This window comes from Dendrobates tinctorius, unplaced genomic scaffold (genome assembly GCF_039654945.1).
Source record: "Dendrobates tinctorius isolate UK_male_01 unplaced genomic scaffold, ASM3965494v1 ptg000177l, whole genome shotgun sequence".
In the NCBI taxonomy this organism is placed as follows: domain Eukaryota; kingdom Metazoa; phylum Chordata; class Amphibia; order Anura; family Dendrobatidae; genus Dendrobates; species Dendrobates tinctorius.
The window spans coordinates 17,168,533-17,188,708 of NW_027361844.1; the positions used below are offsets into that span (position 1 = coordinate 17,168,533).

The 20,176-nt window shown below is 46.1% G+C and overlaps 1 protein-coding gene across 2 annotated transcripts in view; it reads left to right on the plus strand.

The window, feature by feature from the left end:
* The first annotated feature begins 337 nt into the window (after nucleotides 1-337).
* Nucleotides 338-20,176, plus strand: part of ARMC8 (armadillo repeat containing 8) — a 129,200-nt gene continuing 109,361 nt past the window's right edge. Inside the window, exon 1 of one of the 2 annotated variants that reach the window (XM_073551558.1) lies at nucleotides 338-694. In XM_073551558.1, the coding sequence (XP_073407659.1) occupies nucleotides 578-694 (117 nt within the window). In that variant the 5' untranslated portion in view covers nucleotides 338-577. The remainder of the gene's footprint in view (nucleotides 695-20,176) is intronic. The other variant, XM_073551559.1, reaches the window with a different exon arrangement.

Here is a 20,176-nt window from a genome sequence, read left to right on the forward strand (position 1 = left end):
TTTCTTGTATGCGTTTCTACTTGTGCACGATGCGCTGCGCACAAAGACGCAGATGTGAAACGAGCCTAAGACCCTTAAAAACCCGAAAACCCCCACGTGGCTCCATCAGCTGCAAAAGAAGAACGTTATGGCTCTTGGAAGAAGGGGAGGGGAAAAATGGAAGTGCAAAAAAACTAAAAATTGCTCAGTTCTTAAGGGGTTAAGCAATTTTCAAAACTCCCATTTTGCAACTTTACAAAAAAACCTTCTTTTCCGCAAGTTTGTGAATATGGAGCGTGCACAAACACTGGTGCGGACACACACGCCGCCCATTCATCCCCGCAGTGAGCGCACGGCCTGAGGTCACCGCATAGAAATATCCTTTCGCGCCTCGTTATCTGCGTGTAAATAATCCCACGTCAGGAGCGTGCGCGGCGCCGCACTCAGCAGCTGTCACTTCACGTAAACCTGCGCTCGCTCCCAGCCCGCACTTTCCACACAGCAGACGGGTCTCCGCCTCGTTAAAATAAAATAAGTGAAATATAAAAAAAATATCTGATTATTTTCTATCCCAACCGGTATCGTGACGACCACCGCCATGTACGCGAAGAGGGCTCGTGTCTATGCCACTATCCGAGTGGAATATGCGACTGTAGGCGGGATGACCAAGATGGCGTGTGTGCTGGAGCCTCCGCTCCGGATGAGCGTGCTGTCTGTGAGTATGTCACCGGGGTCAGGCCGCACCCAGCCCGGGCAGCGCCTCTGTGTGGGAGCATGGCACCGACCGGGGAGGGTGGGCTTGTGGGACGATGGTCTCTGTGCCCCGGGCTCGTACAAGTGCGCATTCTGCCATCAGTAGTGGGTAGGGGCTGAGGTGTGATGGGAGGGCGTCAGTGTAATTTCCCCACATAGCAGCACCACAACTCCCAGGGAGAGCGCACATTGTGTGTCAGGCTGCCTGCACGGTGGCCACGGAAAGTTTCCGTGGGGGTTGGGGCGCACTGCCTGTGTTGCTAGGTTACAGCGCTGCCCCACATTGCTCTGTGTTCATGGAAAGTTGTACATGTGAAAGGGGAAGTGTCGCAGATAGGTGGTCTCGGGGGCTGACGTGTGTGTCTATACACCGTACATGTGGTGACGGGGGATCCTGTGTATACACCGTACATGTGACGGAGGGGGATCCTGTGTATACGTCGTACATGTGGTGACGGAGGGGGATCCTGTGTATATGTCGTACATGTGGTGACGCAGGGGGATCCTGTGTATATGTCGTACATGTGGTGACGGAGGGGGATCCTGTGTATATGTCGTACATGTGGTGACGGAGGGGGATCCTGTGTATATGTCGTACATGTGGTGACGGAGGGGGATCCTGTGTATATGTCGTACATGTGGTGACGGAGGGGGATCCTGTGTATATGTCGTACATGTGGTGACGCAGGGGGATCCTGTGTATATGTCGTACATGTGGTGACGCAGGGGGATCCTGTGTATACGTCGTACATGTGGTGACGGAGGGGGATCCTGTGTATACGTCGTACATGTGGTGACGCAGGGGGATCCTGTGTATATGTCGTACATGTGGTGACGCAGGGGGATCCTGTGTATATGTCGTACATGTGGTGACGCAGGGGGATCCTGTGTATATGTCGTACATGTGGCGACGCAGGGGGATCCTGTGTATATGTCGTACATGTGGCGACGGAGGGGGATCCTGTGTATATGTCGTACATGTGGCGACGGAGGGGGATCCTGTGTATATGTCGTACATGTGGCGACGGAGGGGGATCCTGTGTATATGTCGTACATGTGGCGACGGAGGGGGATCCTGTGTATATGTCGTACATGTGGCGACGGAGGGGGATCCTGTGTATATGTCGTACATGTGGCGACGGAGGGGGATCCTGTGTATATGTCGTACATGTGGCGACGCAGGGGGATCCTGTGTATATGTCGTACATGTGGCGACGGAGGGGGATCCTGTGTATATGTCGTACATGTGGCGACGGAGGGGGATCCTGTGTATATGTCGTACATGTGGTGACGGAGGGGGATCCTGTGTATATGTCGTACATGTGGTGACGGAGGGGGATCCTGTGTATATGTCGTACATGTGGTGACGGAGGGGGATCCTGTGTATATGTCGTACATGTGGTGACGGAGGGGGATCCTGTGTATATGTCGTACATGTGGCGACGGAGGGGGATCCTGTGTATATGTCGTACATGTGGCGACGGAGGGGGATCCTGTGTATATGTCGTACATGTGGCGACGCAGGGGGATCCTGTGTATATGTCGTACATGTGGCGACGCAGGGGGATCCTGTGTATATGTCGTACATGTGGCGACGCAGGGGGATCCTGTGTATATGTCGTACATGTGGCGACGCAGGGGGATCCTGTGTATATGTCGTACATGTGGCGACGGAGGGGGATCCTGTGTATATGTCGTACATGTGGCGACGCAGGGGGATCCTGTGTATATGTCGTACATGTGGCGACGCAGGGGGATCCTGTGTATATGTCGTACATGTGGCGACGCAGGGGGATCCTGTGTATATGTCGTACATGTGGCGACGCAGGGGGATCCTGTGTATATGTCGTACATGTGGCGACGCAGGGGGATCCTGTGTATATGTCGTACATGTGGCGACGCAGGGGGATCCTGTGTATATGTCGTACATGTGGCGACGCAGGGGGATCCTGTGTATATGTCGTACATGTGGCGACGCAGGGGGATCCTGTGTATATGTCGTACATGTGGCGACGCAGGGAGATCCTGTGTATATGTCGTACATGTGGCGACGGAGGGGGATCCTGTGTATATGTCGTACATGTGGCGACGGAGGGGGATCCTGTGTATATGTCGTACATGTGGCGACGGAGGGGGATCCTGTGTATATGTCGTACATGTGGCGACGGAGGGGGATCCTGTGTATATGTCGTACATGTGGCGACGCAGGGGGATCCTGTGTATATGTCGTACATGTGGTGACGCAGGGGGATCCTGTGTATATGTCGTACATGTGGTGACGCAGGGGGATCCTGTGTATATGTCGTACAGGTGGTGACCGGGGATCTTGTGTGTATATATCGTTCATATCAGGTTTATTGTGATATGAGGAGTACGGAACATTGGCGCTGATTCATTACAGAGTGTCCACTGCTAGGACAACCTCTTCTAAATCTGAATGTTTGATCCCTTTAAAGTAAAAGCTCTGTACTCGCCTCCTGTGCTGTACCAGGGGTGTCAGCACTTGTGGTCACGGGGCTCCTGTGCGGTTCTGTCATGCGAGCCCTGCACGCAATCGCCAATGGCGTCACTCGCCATGCCTTCAGACATAAAAGTAATCGCTGCTGGCCGCTCACTTCTTCTTAATTAGGTATACTTGCGTCCGAAGACGCGGAGAGTGACGCCAGCAGTGAGTGGGTGCAAGGTTCACAAGTCCTAACAACCTCACATGTTTGAGTTCTAGTCTTAGGGAACGTTTGTGATGGCGTAAGAGGAGTCTGATTCATTAATGAAGCGCTCCTCCCATCAAAGTTCAACTCCTCTTAATATATTGCAGTCATCATATTATATAGCACTGTGCACTTAACTATTGATCAATTTGCCTTTCTACACAGAAGATTCCTCCCCTGCCAGTGACTTTTGCAGTGACTTATGACTCATACTGGGAAAATGTACTTCTTGTTTCTGCATAGAGCTTAGATGAATTCATCTAGCCAGTTGTTAAACACGTGATGTCATTGATCTAATGGAAAAGAGAGAATAGTAGAAAGGCAAAATGAGCAATTGTATGTAAACAGTGCTATATAATATCATGATTGCAATATATTAAGAGGATAAAAACTTTCATGGGAGGAGTGCTTCTATAAGCGGTGCACCCAAGACAGAATGAACGAACAAGAGGAATCCAATTTGAATCAATATTTTGGTGTGACCTTTGCCTTCAAAACAGGATCCAGTCTTCTAGGTTTACTCTTACAGTGTTTGAAGGAATTCAGCAGGGAGGTTGTTCCAAACGGTGTGGAGAACTAATCCCAGATCTGTGGAAGCAGGCTTGTGCACATCCTTCAGTCTTTTCATGGGCAGCATGGTGGCCCAGTGGTTATTCTTGTGTCCCTGGGGTTTTGGGTTCAAATCCCAAGTACACAATCTGCAAGGAGTTTGTATGTTCTCCCTGTGTTTTTCGGTTTCCTCCCATACTCCAAACACATACTGATAGGCCCTCACAATCTAGATTCCCTATGGAGAGTGATGATGATGTCTGTAAAGTGTTGGGGAATTAATGGCGTTGTATAAGCAAAGACGAAGCTGAAGTTGGTTTCTTATTCAGCAATTTTTTCCTTTCTGTTTTTTATAGGTTTGACAACAAAAAATAAGCATCACAATAATAACATACAATGCAGCGAGGTGCCCTGATGTGAATACACTTAACAGCTGCAAAAATTATAAAACTGGCACAAAAATGGGCACCAAAGGTCATTAATGAAAGGGTTAAATGACTTTGGGCCACTGATATCATACTGCAGACATATAGAGCAGGGAGCCCCACATCAAAACCAGGTCTCTCCAGTCTGGCCTAAATGGGTTCTGGGCATCGGAACTGGCATCAATGCGGGAAGTCAATTTTGGCCATTTGAATAAGTAACTGGTGTTTTTAAGGGGTTAAATGACTTTGTTCCACTGATTTCACACTAAGAATACATAGACAATGATGACGCGCATCAAACCGAAGGCCCTCCAGTCTGGCCCAAATGGGTTATGGGCATCAGAACTGGCATCAAAGTGGCAGTCAATTTTGGCCATTTGAAGAAACTGGTGTAAAATCAGTGAAAATTGGTTGTTTGCCCACTTTGATGCCAATTCTGATGCCCAGAACCCTTTTGGGTCAGACTGGAGGGTCCTGGGTTTGATGCGTGTCATCATTGTCTATGTATTCTTAAGCTGGAGTCACACATAGCAACTTACCAGCGATACCGACACTGATATCAAGGTGTCAGGATCGCTGGTAAGTCGCTATGTGATCGCTGGTGAGCTGTCACACAGACAGCTTCACCAGCGATCAGCACAGCGATGCCGAGCACCCGGCTTCGCTTGCCATCCCGGTAAAAAGTAGAATTAAAATAAAAAATATTGTTGTTCTCACCTTCCGACGTCCCGCGCAGCATTCCTCTCTCCACGCTCTGGTCCCAGTAATCCTTTGCGAGAATGACCGCGAGAGTCACGGTCTCGCGGGAGCACGAAGTCTCGCGGTCATTCGTGCAAAGGATTACTGGGACCAGAGCGTGGAGAGAGGAATGCTGCGCGGGACGTCGGAAGGTGAGAACAACATGTTTTATTTTAATTCTATTTTTTATAGCTGATCGCTGGTCTCCCGCCTGTCACACGCAGCGATGCGTGCTGGCCAGCGGGAGCCCAGCGACCAAAAAAATGTCCAGAGGTTTCTTACAGCGATCAGCGATTCCGGCAGGGGGGCTGATCGCTGTCACACACAGCGATCTCGCTGGTGAGATCGCTGTTGCGTCACAAAAGTTGTGACTCAGCAGCGATCTCGCTAGCGAGATTGCTATGTGTGACTCCAGCTTTAGTGTGAAATCAGTGGAACAAAGTCATTTAACCCCTTAAAAACACCGGTTACTTATTCAAATGGCCAAAATTGACTGCCCGCATTGATGCCAGTTCTGATGCCCAGAACCCATTTGGGCCAGGCTGGAGGGACATGGTTTTGATGTGGGGCTCCCTGCTCTATATGTTGCAGTGTGTTATCAGTGTCCCAAAGTCATTTAACCCTTTGATTAACGCCCTTTGGTGTCCACTTTGATGCCTATTTTTGCGCCAGTTTTATAATTTTTGTAGCTGTTTTTAAGTGTATTCACATCAGGGCATCTCACTGCATTGTGTGTTATTATTGTGATGCTTATTTTTTTATTGTTAAACCTATAAAAACAGAAAAGAAAACATTGCTGAATCCTTCATGACATTTGCTGTATGGTTGGCCTCCTTGATAGTAGTATTGCATGCTGGATTAATGTCTGTCTGAGTTGCTAATACATTGGGCGGCCAAAGAAATTAAAAAGGCATTTACACTGTAAGGCTGGGGTCAGACTTGCGAGAAACTCGCCCGAGTCTCGCTTCTCGATACCCTGCACTGCCGCCGGCACTCTGGACCGGAGTGTGTGGCTGCAGGTATTTCTATGCAGATGAGCCGGCGGCAGTACTTGGTATCGAGATGTGAGACTCGGGTGAGTTTCCTGCAAGTCTGACGCCGGCCTATGTTCACATGTTGCGTTTTTGCAGCATGGTAGTTTTTTTAAATTTTTTTCAGCTTTTTTTATGTAAATTTTCAGCTGTCTCACAGTACCAGCAAAGTGTATGAGGCTTCACAAATCTCATACACACTTTTTTTTTTTTTTTTTTTTTTTTTTAATTTTTGCTGACTGTTTTGTGAGTTACATTTTTTTATGCACAAAACTTTATCAGCATGCACAAGAGATAAATGTACCCTGCCAAAAATGCAGAAAAAAAGCACTAAAAACTAAAACCTGCTTTTTGTAAGCAGCTTAAACGCACCTTAAATTTACCATAAAAAAAAAAGAGAGCAATAGCGCAACATGGGAACATAGCCTAAGAGTATCATTAACGAGCGTACCATGGAACACTAATCCACGATAATCTTGCAGTGTAAACAGGCTACCGATCACTTGATGAACGAGAAAAAAGTGGTCAGCCATTAATTTCCAGGACCATTTACAGTTTCCTATGTAACAGAATTGCAATTTTTCTGTGAAAATCAGATGCTATACTCTGGAGCTGTAAGGCATGATATATATATATTTTTTTTTTGCACATTCGTAGACTTGAATGCCATTCTCATCTGATTTACGGAAGACACTAGTGCATGCTGATTTTTTTTTTTCCACGCAGATTGTCAGTTAATGTGCTGTCCATTTTTTTTTCCAGGACAGTACTCAGACTGCAAATTAAATAGGTTTTCCATCTGGAACATTAATCCCTTACTGACATCTGACATATAATTATGCCGATGTCGGTATCCCTCACCGCCAGAGCCCACTTCTTTCCCGGGACATGTTCAAAACAGCTGACGTGCCCGCAATACCCACGGGTGGAATCGTGATCCACCCACGGCTATTAACTAGTTAAATGCCGCTTCCGGCCATCGGTCCGGAAATATGCACACCAGTGACCCTCGTCACATGATCGCGGGTCACCGGTGTGTCGGCATGACAACCGGATGTCTCCTGGAGACCTCTATGGTTGTCAGTGGCGGATTGCTATGAGCACCACCCAGTGGACGCCACTCATAGAAACTCAGTAGGTCAGCTACATAGAGGTCATATGCTCATCGCCTCTATGTAGCTGAGCCGATCGAGTTGTGCCAGCTTCTAGTCTCCCATGGAGGCTATTGAAACATAGCAAAAGTAAAAAAAAAAAAGTGTTTAAGAATATAAAAAAAAATAAAAGTTCAAATCACCCCCCTTTCGCCCCATTCAAAATAAAACAATAAAAATCAAACCTACACATATTAGGTATCGCCGCTTTCAAAATCGCCCGATCTGTCAATACAAAGAAAAAGGATTAACCTGATAGCTAAACAGCGTAACCAGGAAAAAAAAGTCAAAACGCCAGAATTAAGGTTTTTTTTTGGTCACTGCAACATTGCATTTTACGACATTGCATTAAAATGCAATAACGGGAAATCAGAAGAACGTATCTGCACCAAAATGGTATCATTAAAAACGTCAGCTCGGTGAGCAAAAAATAAGCCTTCACCCAACCCGAGATCATGAAAAATAAAAAAAAAAAAAAAAAAGTGTGGGATTGCACTTTTTTTGCAGCTTCACCACACTTGTAATTTTTTTCCTGTTTTCTAGTACGTCATGGTAAAACCAATGGTGTCGTTCAAAAGTACAACGTTGCCAAAAACAACAAGCCCTCTCATGGCCATATTGACTGAAAAATGAAGTTATGGCTCTGGGATGGAAGGGAGCTAAAAAAGAAAATTCAAAACCGAAAAAAGCTCCGGGGGTTAAAGCACAATTCCAGCAGTTTTGTTTTAATTTCAGTGCTGGAGTGGTGCCACTGATGTAAATTCCCTACCCATATTATTAAATGTACCAGCTGCTGTCTTCTGCTCTTCCCGGTGCCACCATCTTGTGACCACGACTTCTGGTTGACCGGAAGTCAGAGGTAACAGTCACAAGCTCTCAGTGTAAGTTTATGAGACCCTTGTCCTGTCCTCATTCTCACTGTTCTAGACTTACATTTAGGCTATGTGCCCACGCAGCGTTTAAATCCGGACACTGAAAACCGGACTCCTTCCCAGAAATCGCACGTTTTTTTTCCCCGCGCGATTTTCGCGTGCGATATTCAAGCACTTTCCAAGTGATTTGAAGCATCGCTTGGAAAGTGATTGACAGGCTGGTCACACTGGTCAAACATAGTGTTTGATAAGTGTGACCAGGTTTTTACTATTGAGGCCGCCTATGCGGCATCAATAGTAAAAGAAAGAATGTAAAAAATAATTAAAAAATCGGGGTATATTTACCTTCCGACGTCCCGCGCTGCCATCCCGGGCCTCAGCGTTCTCAGTAATGCCTTGCGAGACCTGTGATGACGTTGGTCTCGCGTTTCTACAGCGATCTCACGAGAATACGTCATCACAGGACCTTGCGGCAAGACATTACTGAGAAGGCTGAGGCCGGGAATGCAGCGCGGGACGTCGGAAGGTAAATATACCCCGATTTTTTTATTTTTTATTCTTTTTTTTTTTTTTACAGGGGTATGGTACCCAGGGCCTGGAGGACAGTCTCCTCTCCTCCACACCGTGGGTACCAACCGCACATGAGACGCTTAACTTCCCGCATGGTGGGCATAGCCACATGCGGGAAGTAAGCGGTTCTCATGCATTCCTATGGGTGCGGAATCGCGGCAATTCTTTGCGATTCCGCACAAAAGAATGAGCATGCTGCAATTTTTTTTCCGCGATGTGATTCCGCCACGGAAAAAAGCGCAGCATTAGCACAGCATGTGCGGAATGCATGGGGGGCGTTCTGTACAAGATTTTTAAACGTTTTCGCGCTAAAGAAAGCGGCAAAAACGCTTAAAAATCGCATCGTGGGCACACAGCCTAAGTTGTGACCTCCGGGAGAATTTCACTGCGGTGAACTCGCCTCTGCACCATGCGACTTTCTCACGGTGCTAATGGGGATCTCACCGAGGTCACTGAGGCTCCACTCGCAGCAGCTCAGTGATTCTCAGCCTGGACGGTCGCATCTTGGCACCGTCCAGGTTTAAAACTATTTCTACCCCAGATATGGATTACGGCGTGGGGCAGAACGACTGACAGGTATGGTATATTGTTTGTTTTATTACAGGAGATCGAGGGCTTCGGTGGCATTAGGCAAGGTCATAAGTATGGTTTAATTAAGATTATTAACCCCTTCATGATCCAGCCTATTTTGACCTTAATGACCTGGCCATTTTTTGCAATTCTGACCAGTGTCCCTTTATGAGGTAATAACTCAGGAACGCTTCAACGCATCCTAGCGATTCTGAGACTGTTTTTTCGTGACATATTGGGCTTCATGTTAGTGGTAAATTTAGGTCGATAATTTCTGCGTTTATTTGTGAAAAAAATGGAAATTTGGCGAAAATTTTGAAAATTTCACAATTTTCAAATTTTGAATTTTTATTCTGTTAAACCAGAGAGTTATAACACAAAATAGTTAACAAATAACATTTCCCACATGTCTACTTTACATCAGCACAATTTTGGAAACAAAATTTTTTTTCGTTAGGAAGTTATAAGGGTTAAAAGTTGACGAGCGATTTCTCATTTTTACAACAAAATTTACAAAACCGTTTTTTTTAGGGACCACCTCACATTTGAAGTCACTTTGAGGGGTCTATATGGCAGAAAATACCCAAAAGTGACACCATTCTAAAAACTGCACTCAAGCTACTCAAAACTACATTCAAGAAGATTATTAACCCTTCAGGTGCTTCACAGGAATTAAAGCAACATGGAAGGAAAAAATTGACATTTTAATTCTTCCAACAAAAATTTTCTTTTAGCCTCACTTTTTTGATTTTCACATGGGCAACAGGGTAAAATGGATCCTAAAATTTGTTGGGCAATTTCTCCTGAGTACACCGATACCTCATATGTGGTCATAAACCACTGTTTGGGCGCACGGCAGGGCTCAGAAGAGAAGGAGCGCCATTTGACTTTTTGAATGGAAAATATGCTGGAATATTTAGCGGTTGCCATGTCGCGTTTGGAGAGTCCCTGTGTGCCTAAACATTGGAGCTCCCCCACAAGTGACTCCATTTTGGAAACTAGACCCTCCAAGGAACTTATCTAGATGCATAGTGAGCACTTTGAACCCCCAGGTGCTTCACAAATTGATCCGTAAAAAAAGTAAGTTTTTTTCACAAAAATTTTCTTTTAGCCTCACTTTTTTTGATTTTCACATGGGCAACAGGGTAAAATGGATCCTAAAATTTGTTGGGCAATTTCTCCTGAGTACTCCAATACCTCATATGTGGTCATAAACCACTGTTTGGGTGCACGGCAGGGCCCGGAAGGGAAGGAGCACCATTTGCCTTTTTGAATAGAAAATTAGCTCCAATCGTTAGCGGACACCATGTCGCGTTTGGAGAGCCCCTGTGTGCCTAAACATTGGAGCTCCCCCACAAGTGACCCCATTTTGGAAACTAAACCCCTGAAGGAACTTATCTAGATGTGTGGTGTGCACTTTGAACCCCCAGGTGCTTCACAGAAGATTATAACGGAGAGCAGAGAAAATAAAAAAATCATTTTTTTTCCTCAAAAATGATTTTTTTAGCCCGCTTTTTTTTTTATTTTCACGAGTGTAACAGGAGAAATTGGACCCCAAACGTTGTTGTCCAGTTTGTCCTGAGTACGCTGGTACCTCATATGTCGGGGGAACCACTGTTTGGGTGCACGGCAGGGCTCAGAAGGGAAGGAGCGCCATTTGCCTTTTTGAATGGAAAATTAGCTCCTATCTTTAGCGGACTCCATGTGTTTGGAGAGCCCCTGTGTGCCTAAACTTTGGAGCTCCCCTACAAATGACCCCATTTTGGAAACTAGGCCCCCAAAGGAACTTATCTAGATGCATATTGAACACTTTGGACCCCCAGGTGCTTCACAGAAGTTTATAACGCAGACCCGTGAAAATAAAAATCATTTTTTTTCCTCAAAAAATGATTTTTTAGCCCGCTAATTTTTATTTTCACAATGGTAACAGGAGAAACTGGACCCCTAAAGTTGTTGTTCAGGTTCTCCTGAGTATGCTGGTACCCCATATGTGGGGGGGAACCACTGTTTGGGCACACATCGGGGCTCGGAAGGGAAGTAGTGACATTTTGAAATGCCGACTTGATGGAATGGTCTGCGGGCGTCATGTTACGTTTGCAGAGCCCCTTATGTACCTAAACAGTAGAAACCCCCACAAGTGACCCCATTTTGGAAAATAGACCCCCCAAGGAAACACTTGTGTTTTTTTTAATTATAGGGGAACCCCCCCATATTATTTTTTTTTTGGGAGGGGTCCCCCATTTTAATAGCCAGTAAAGGCTAAGCATTAAGCATACAGCTGTGAGCTAATATTAATAGCCTGGGAAGCTCCATGGGTATTAACCCCTCACCAGGCTATAAACATCTGCCCCCAGCCATCGATTTTCCCTCTGCTGATTACGAATATTGCGTGGGAGGCCACGCCATTGTTTTCCGAAAAATAATCTTTTATGAAGTGCATGTACAGTAAGCTGCACTCACACTGTACCAATTGTATTTGTCACAGACATCTATATATCTACATATTGTATATGTACTTACTGTGTGTAATCCATCTCTCCTATCCTGTTAGCTCCTGCAGTGACTTTACACTATGCGGCTGCTGAATTGCCGGCGTTTCTTCTATCGATCTATGTAATAAATATTCATATACGTGTGTGCCACTGACATCTGTATTTCTACCTATCCTATGTGTTTATATATCCTATTATAACCTGTCAGTGTTATTACTGTACGCGGCACATGAATTGTTGGCTTTTCAAATGCGATCGGTGTGTAAGATTTGGACAGCACTGGTATAGTCTGAGTGCTGTGATTTTTTTTTTTTTTTTTTCCCCCTCACACCCATTGACTTCTATTGTGGGATGCGATCCGATTTCCGATTACAATCGCAGCATGCTGCGACTTCTTTCCAGTCCGATCCTGATCCGATCCGAGCTGGAAAAAAAAACGCAGATGAGCACACAATCCTATAATAATAACATTAGTCCGAATGCAATCCGATTTTTTTTTTTTTTTTTTTAAATAATTTTTTTATCAGATTGCATTTGTCTGATTTTATCGCAAGAGGGAATGAGCCCTAAGGGTTACATACTGTGACCGTTTTATATCTCAGGTCATTTCTGGTGCTGGGATACCAAGTGAGTGTAATTTTTAAGTGCTCTTTTATTGGTGGAACATTTTTCTGTTCTTTATTTTCTCATATAATTTTTTTTTAAATTTTTTAAATTTTGTTTTAGCTTAATCAATCTGATCGCCGGTCTCTCACCCTGTGATCTTGTGTCAGGGGATGACATGTGACAAGAGAGGGAGCCCCATACCGCCCACAACCTTTTAAATGTTTCCTTCGCTATTGACCATAACATCTAGAGCGGGGATGTAAAATACACACAGGGCTATATTAAAACTTGGACAAAGTCACGGGCTAACATTTATATTAAAAAAAAATGTACAGTTGAGGTTTTTCCTTATCAAATATGGAAACAAACTTGAAGGGGTTATCCACAATGTACATTTTAATAAATAAATCTCAAGAGACAGACCACATGACTGAAGTGTCCTCTTGGGCAGGTGTGTACATAGAAATCATAGGGTCCCATAGCAGAAGTTATAATAGTGCCCCCCCCAAAAAAAAAAAAAACAAAAAAAAAAAAACAGCAAACTTTAATATTTGGTGGGATCATAGAAAAGTATAATTCACAACTTTGCAGCCATTATAAAGTAATTTTCCTCCTATTATTGCCCTGATAAAGTGTGATGTCAACTAAAGTGCCCCCAAATACTGTATGATACCCCCACAGTGAATTCCTTCACATTACACTCCACACGCATGGTATGATGCCCAAACTGTGATCCCCATGCAGCCCTCCACACAGTATAATGGGCCCCACATAGTCCTCCATCCAGAATAATGGCCCCACATAGTCCTCCATATGGTGTTGCGGGCCAAATATAATCATCCTGCAGGCCAGAGTTTGACATGCATGATCTAGAGGGTTAAACAGCGATTGATGGTGCTTTTGACATTAAATTAGAGGGCTGTTGGTCGGAACATCGATCAGTCTTGTTAATGCTTCTCTGCCGGTAAGTGCAACAGACACCACTGGTGCCGCTTTCTTCAAGGGAAAGCGTTAAATCCTGCATGCCCAGTCATTCATTATGTGCAGACACGTGCGAGCCAGCCCACCCTAGGTGAGAGTTTAGGGATCCGTGACATGAAAGAGACCACTACTGCCCGATGGGATAAAATGATGACCTGATGTAAAAATAAACAAACTTTACACCTTTATTCCAGTAGCATTGAAAATGACAGTCTCAGGAACCGTACATCCAGAAATATGTGAAACTCCCTACTTGTTGCAAACTAAAACGGTCCTTTTTCATGGCTAATAATCCATGGAGTCTCATGTTTTTGGAAGTGCCTGGGAATGTCCTTTTTAATTGTACTGAAATAAAGCTTGGCATGCATTTTTATATTTTGGAATGCGACTGTAATGTTTCTTCTTTCAGACCCGTCGTTCTTTGCCTTGTGATTAGATGTTGGGGAATTGCTGTGCTGCTCCCATTGATTTCTGCTAATGCTGAGAATTGTCACACGATTGACTGTAATGGGATATGGTGGTGATGCTTACAGGTGGATTTTCAAGTTTTTTTGCAGTCAGTTTACAAAAACCCATATAATCTTCTAGAAACAATGCAGCATCAGTAGTAATCTAGTGGGAATAGATGGCTAGAAATCTCCCCTTGTGTTTTCGCCTTCGTCTGCTTGCATCACTGCTTTTCTATTACAGCTTTTTTCATTATTCAGACAGTTGTTCATTCACTACAATAAAGAATGCGCTGTAGTCAGTGTTCTAGAGCGCTCCGCACTGCAGTCACCACTGCCTAATATTACAGCGGGTGACGGGCAGACATGCTCCGCTTGTGTTGCTGGTCAGGATTTGCTCACACTTGCAGTTTTGTGTGTTTGTGGCTATGTATGTTTTTTGTTTTTTTCCTATTTTACACCTGATTCTGGTTAAAAATTCCCTCCCTCCTTCCCTTCTAAAAAAAAAAATATCAAAATGCATGAAAAAAATGACATGGCAGAATTGGGTGTGTCTAGTCTTGTCATAGTGTCTAGCATTTCTTGGACAACATAGAGCAGCATGAAGTGATATTTTGGCAGGATCTGTATCCATCTTTGCCTCCATTGCGGTTGTAAAGACGACCATAACCTGACAGTTACTTATTGCTTTCAGATATTACTTTGGGATAAGCAGATTCCAGGAGCCCGGCAGCCACATAGCCCTCTGGTGACTAAAGGTTTTCCAATCTTTGTATTTAGGGATGTTCAGTTATTCCGCAAATCACAATTATTAGAATATTAACAATATTTGTGCAGTTAATTATTCATTTATTCCCTTAGCTATCGGGTCAGAATATTCTCTACAGCTCAGTTCTACTCAAGAATTAGTATAATTGCTGTTAGCACTGTGGTACAGTAAAGGGTGTTTTACTGGATGGGAGATACATTTCTCCCAGCAGATTAATGTTTGGCCGGGTTTTTCCCTAAAGACAGGACCTGCGATGATGTCATGGTCACGTGGTCAGCCCATGTGATGTCTACCTTACTTGTGGGAGGGGTTATGGGCTATGTAATGGAGGTTGATGTTTGGCATATGTTGAGTGTGTCTGGAAGTTACAGGAACTTGGCTGGACTTAGCCAGAACTTGTATACAGAATCCCTGTGCTGCAGGACTATAGCAGCAAGACTCTCAACAACCCTGGCAATAGCACCTGGCAGATGCCGTGAACCTGGCAGCTGCGTAGTTAAGCCCGTCCCATGCAAGGGGCGATTCTGGGACCAGTGGTTCTCCAAGCTGGAGTGTATTTGTGACATTAAACCACTGAAATTGGACTTTAAGCCTGTGTGTTGCCTCGTTACTGCAGCCCTGCCATTACCTACCAGAGCGAATCCCTACAATTGGTGGACTGAATGCGGGCAAACGCAGTCAGGCCAGGCTGTTTTTCTTATTTTTTGATTTGTACCCCAGCCTATGTCCTGGGTGAAACGAGTGGCAGACCCAGGTGGGGAACTTTCCAGAAATGGAGGCCACACTAAAAACGCTCATAGAGGCCATGCGACGGCAGCAGCAGGAGGCCATGCGACAGCAGGCTATGCAGCAGGAAACCAATCAGCTGTTGATACAGCATATCACGACAGTGCAGACAAAAGGAACTAATCGGGGAATCCATGATGTCCGGAAAGCGGTTCATACAGCGGTTCCCAAAATGGAGAAGTCGGACGATGTGGAGATTTACCTGGAGATGTTCGAAAGAGCCGCTTAGAGAGAGAAGCTACCCCGGGACCAGTGGGCAGAAATCATTGCTCCGTTTCTGGCCTCAGGACCTTTGAAAGCGTATCAGGACCTACCCACGGAGCAAAGGGCGGACTACACGGTCGTCAAGGGTGAGATACTGGCACGTCTTGTTGTAAATGTATTAGTTCGGGCCCAGTGGGAGTTTACCCCCTCCAAGCCGGCTCGGTCCCAGTATTACGACCTGATGCACCTGTTACGAAAGTGGTTGCAGCCTGAGGTGTTGTCCCCCACAGCGATGCTGGACCGCGTAGTGACTGATAAGTTTTGGAGGGCTTTGCCTCCCTCCCTCCAGACATGGGTCGGACAGGCATCCTCTACTAATGCCATGCAGATGATAGACCTCATAGAAAGGTATGGGGCTACCAAAGAGCTACAGGGTGGGACTCCCCAGAAGGTAACAGGCAGGTTCCCTAAGTCTTCACCCCTGGTTCGGCGAGCAGAGCCCAGGAAGGCCTCTCAGCACTTATCTGGGGAAGTAAGGAGCCCCATAATCTGCTGGCGGTGCCAGGAACCAGGTCATATGAGAGCTGATTGCCCCCACCTAGCTGAGCCCATGGACACAAACTTTGGGTACCGCCAGTCTCACTATGCCGAACAGATGTGTGCAATGGGCACCCTGAAAAGTCCCAATATGGAACATTTGTGTTGGGTTGAATTGGAAGGCACCCCGGCTGTGGCGCTATTGGACTCAGGGAGTCTTGTAACCCTGGTACGAGCCAGCTGGATACAAACCAGCGAGTATATGGGTCAGAAAATAGGGGTGTTATGTATACATGGGGACTTAAGACTATCCCACCGCACTAGTGGTGATAAACACGCCAGCGGGAAGGCAGTACCACAAGGTGGGGGTTGTGACTAATCTGCATTATGAAGTGATAATTGGAAGAGACTTTCCCTTATTTTCTGTGCTGTAGCCATCTGTTGTCCCACCCACGGAGCAACTGCCGGCACCAGAGGCAACCAGGTTACATTCTCCAGAAGTAGGGCATGAACCTGGTGGCCTGGAGGAAGAAGTGCTGGCGGTAGGGGTAACCTTCCCTTCGGTGGAGGAGGGGAAGAATTCTCCCATAGAAGTATTGGCTGGAGAAGTGGAAGACTGGCCGCCGGGACCCGAGTTGTCAGACTTAAATGTAGCAGGTGACAATTTTGGAACGGCGCAACTCCAAGACCCTACTTTGGCCCGGGTCAAAGAAAATGTACTGTGAGTGGAGAAAATACGTGGGGAAATGGTAGAACAGTTACTGGTACCTCAGGCATATCGTAGGCTGGTAATGGACTTGGCACATGCGCATGTACTTGGGGGGGCATTTGGGCCAAAAGAAAACCCTAGATCGAATTCTGCAGCGGTTCTACTGGCTATGGGTCCATGAAGAAGTTAAAAGGTACTATAATTCCTGTCCAGTGTGCCAGGTAACCAGTCCCCAGCCTCACTTTCGGAGTCCTTTGGTGCCTTTACCAATCATAGAGGTACTCTTTGAGAGAGTGGCAATGGATCTGGTCGGGCCTCTCAATAAGTCGGCAAGGGGACACCAACACATCTTGGTAGTTTTAGATTATGCTACCCGATATCCTGAGGCCATTGCTCTACGCCACACATAAGCTAAGCTTATAGCAAAGGAACTCATGGGTATGTTTTCGCGGGTGGGAATTCCTCAAGAAATTTTAACAGACCAGGGAACCCCCTTTATGTCAAAAATTATGAAGGAACTCTGCCTTTTGCTAAATGTTAAACAGTTGCGCACATCGGTCTATCATCCTCAAACAGATGGTCTGATAGAAAGATTCAATTGCTCTAGATCACTGCGTTGAGAAACATGTGATGGTGTCTCCGCAGTGTTGGATGTTGATCTCCATGAGGTCACTCATCCTTATGTTCATAGCCTTTCACTAGGCATTGCTCCTACTAGCCAGTTTCCTACTCCACACTGATGAGGGGCAATACCCCGAAACAGCTGTCTGTGGATGGATACCATGTTTTGGCATAGGTGGTTTCCTTCATTGGAGACTGCCCTTCCCGTGGTTGTTCCTTCCCGGGGAAAGACCTGGCTAGTCATTGCTTGCGTTGAGAAACATGTGATGGTGTCTCCGCGGCTGTTGATTTACATGCTTTTGCATATTTCCCATAAGGGATGGGGGCATTGCTCTAGATCACTGCGTTGAGAAACATGTGATGGTGTCTCCGCAGTGTTGGATGTTGATCTCCATGAGGTCACTCATCCTTATGTTCATAGCCTTTCACTAGGCATTGCTCCTACTAGCCAGTTTCCTACTCCACACTGATGAGGGGCAATACCCCGAAACAGCTGTCTGTGGATGGATACCATGTTTTGGCATAGGTGGTTTCCTTCATTGGAGACTGCCCTTCCCGTGGTTGTTCCTTCCCGGGGAAAGACCTGGCTAGTCATTGCTTGCGTTGAGAAACATGTGATGGTGTCTCCGCGGCTGTTGATTTACATGCTTTTGCATATTTCCCATAAGGGATGGGGGCATTGCTCTAGATCACTGCGTTGAGAAACATGTGATGGTGTCTCCGCAGTGTTGGATGTTGATCTCCATGAGGTCACTCATCCTTATGTTCATAGAAAGATTCAATAAGACGCTGAAGAATATGTTAAAAAAGGCAGTTTCCAAAGATGGGAAGGACTGGGATCTCTTATTGCCATATTTGTTGTTTGCAGTGCGGGAGGTGCCTCAGGCATCTATGGGGTTCTCGCCCTTTGAACTATTGTACAGCAGGCATCCATGGGGCTTACTCGATATAGCCAAAGAGGCCTGGGAGAACCAACCTACCCCCCACAAAAGTGTGATAGAACATGTTGCAAAAATGCAAGAAAGAATGGAGACAGTCCTACCCTTAGTCCGGGAACATATGGAGGCAGCACAACAGTCACAGACTCAGGTCTATAACCGGGGGGCTCGGGTAAGAACCTTTAGCCCTGGGGATCGGGTGTTGGTACTTGTGCCTACCGTAGATAGCAAGGTGGCAGGGACCCTACCAGATCATGGAAAAGGTGGGGCCAGTAGACTACAAGGTACACCAGCCAGGACGGAGAAAGCCAGAACAGGTTTACCATGTTAAATTGCTTAAACCATGGAAAGACAGAGAAAACCTTGGTGGGGATAGTCCGCTGCCTGCGTTTCAGATGGAGAAGGCTCCATCACCTCTGGGCGAGGCAGGAGAAGCCCATCCCGCAGTCAAAACTGCAGACACTTTGTCTCCTAGACAGGTTCAGGAGGTCCGGGAGTTCATTAGCCGAAATACAGATGTTTTTTCGGAGCTCCCCGGATGCACCTCCCTAATCCAACATGACATTGTCACGGAGCCACAGGCCAAAGTCCGACTAAAGCCATATCTGGTGCCTGAGGCCCGGTGACAAGCCATCTCGGAAGAGGTAAAAACTATGCTACAGTTAGGGGTCAAAGAAGAGTCCCAAAGAGAGTGGGCCAGCCCAATAGTCCTAATACCCAAGCCTGATGGGTCTCTAAGATTCTGTAATGATTTTAGAAAACTTAATGACATTTCAAAGTTTGACGCCTACCCTATGCCCCGGGTTGACGAGTTGATAGAGCGATTTGGGCAGGCACGGTATTTTAAAACTCTGGACCTCACAAAAGGTTATTGGCAGGTACCCCTAACAGAGGCGGCAAAGGAAAAAACGGCTTTTGTAACACCCGAGGGGCTGTTCCAGTATAAGGTGTTACCCTTTGGGTTGCATGGCGCACCAGCAACGTTCCAGCGATTAATGGATGTTGTTCTCCGTCCCCATTGCCGCTATGCCTCAGCCTATCTAGATGATATTACTGTGTACAGTACCGACTGGGAAAGTCACTTAGCAGAAGTACAAGCAGTGATAGACTCTCTGCGACAAGCAGGGCTAACTGCCAACCCAAAGAAGTGTTCCATAGGGTTGGAAGAAGCTCGGTATTTGGGTTATGTCATTGGGAGAGGAGTTCTCAAGCCTCAAGTGAACAAAGTGGAGGCAATTCAGAACTGGCCCCGCCCCCTCACAACAAAACAGGTAAAAGCCTTTTTAGGTTTGGTGGGATATTACAGGCGGTTCATTCCCAACTTTGCAACCCTGTCCGCGCCTTTAACAGACTGCTTAAAAGGGAGGAAATCTGTGATGGTCCACTGGAATGATCAGTTAGAGGAGGCCTTTACAAAGTTAAAAGGGGTACTGTGTGGTACACCAGTCCTGATCACTCCAAATTTCAAAAAAGAGTTTGTTGTACAGACAGATGCCTCTGAGATGGGGCTCAGTGCCGTGCTGTGCTGTCTCAGGAGGTTAACGGGGAAGAGCATCCCGTTAGTTTCCTAAGCTGGAAGCTTACCCCAGTTGAAACCAGGTACAGTATTGTGGAGAGAGAGTGCCTGACCATCAAGTGGGCACTGGAGTCATTGCGCTACTATTTACTGGGGAGAACATTTCAGTTGGTGACAGATCATTCCCCTCTTACGTGGATGAGTCAGGCTAAGGAGAGGAATGCC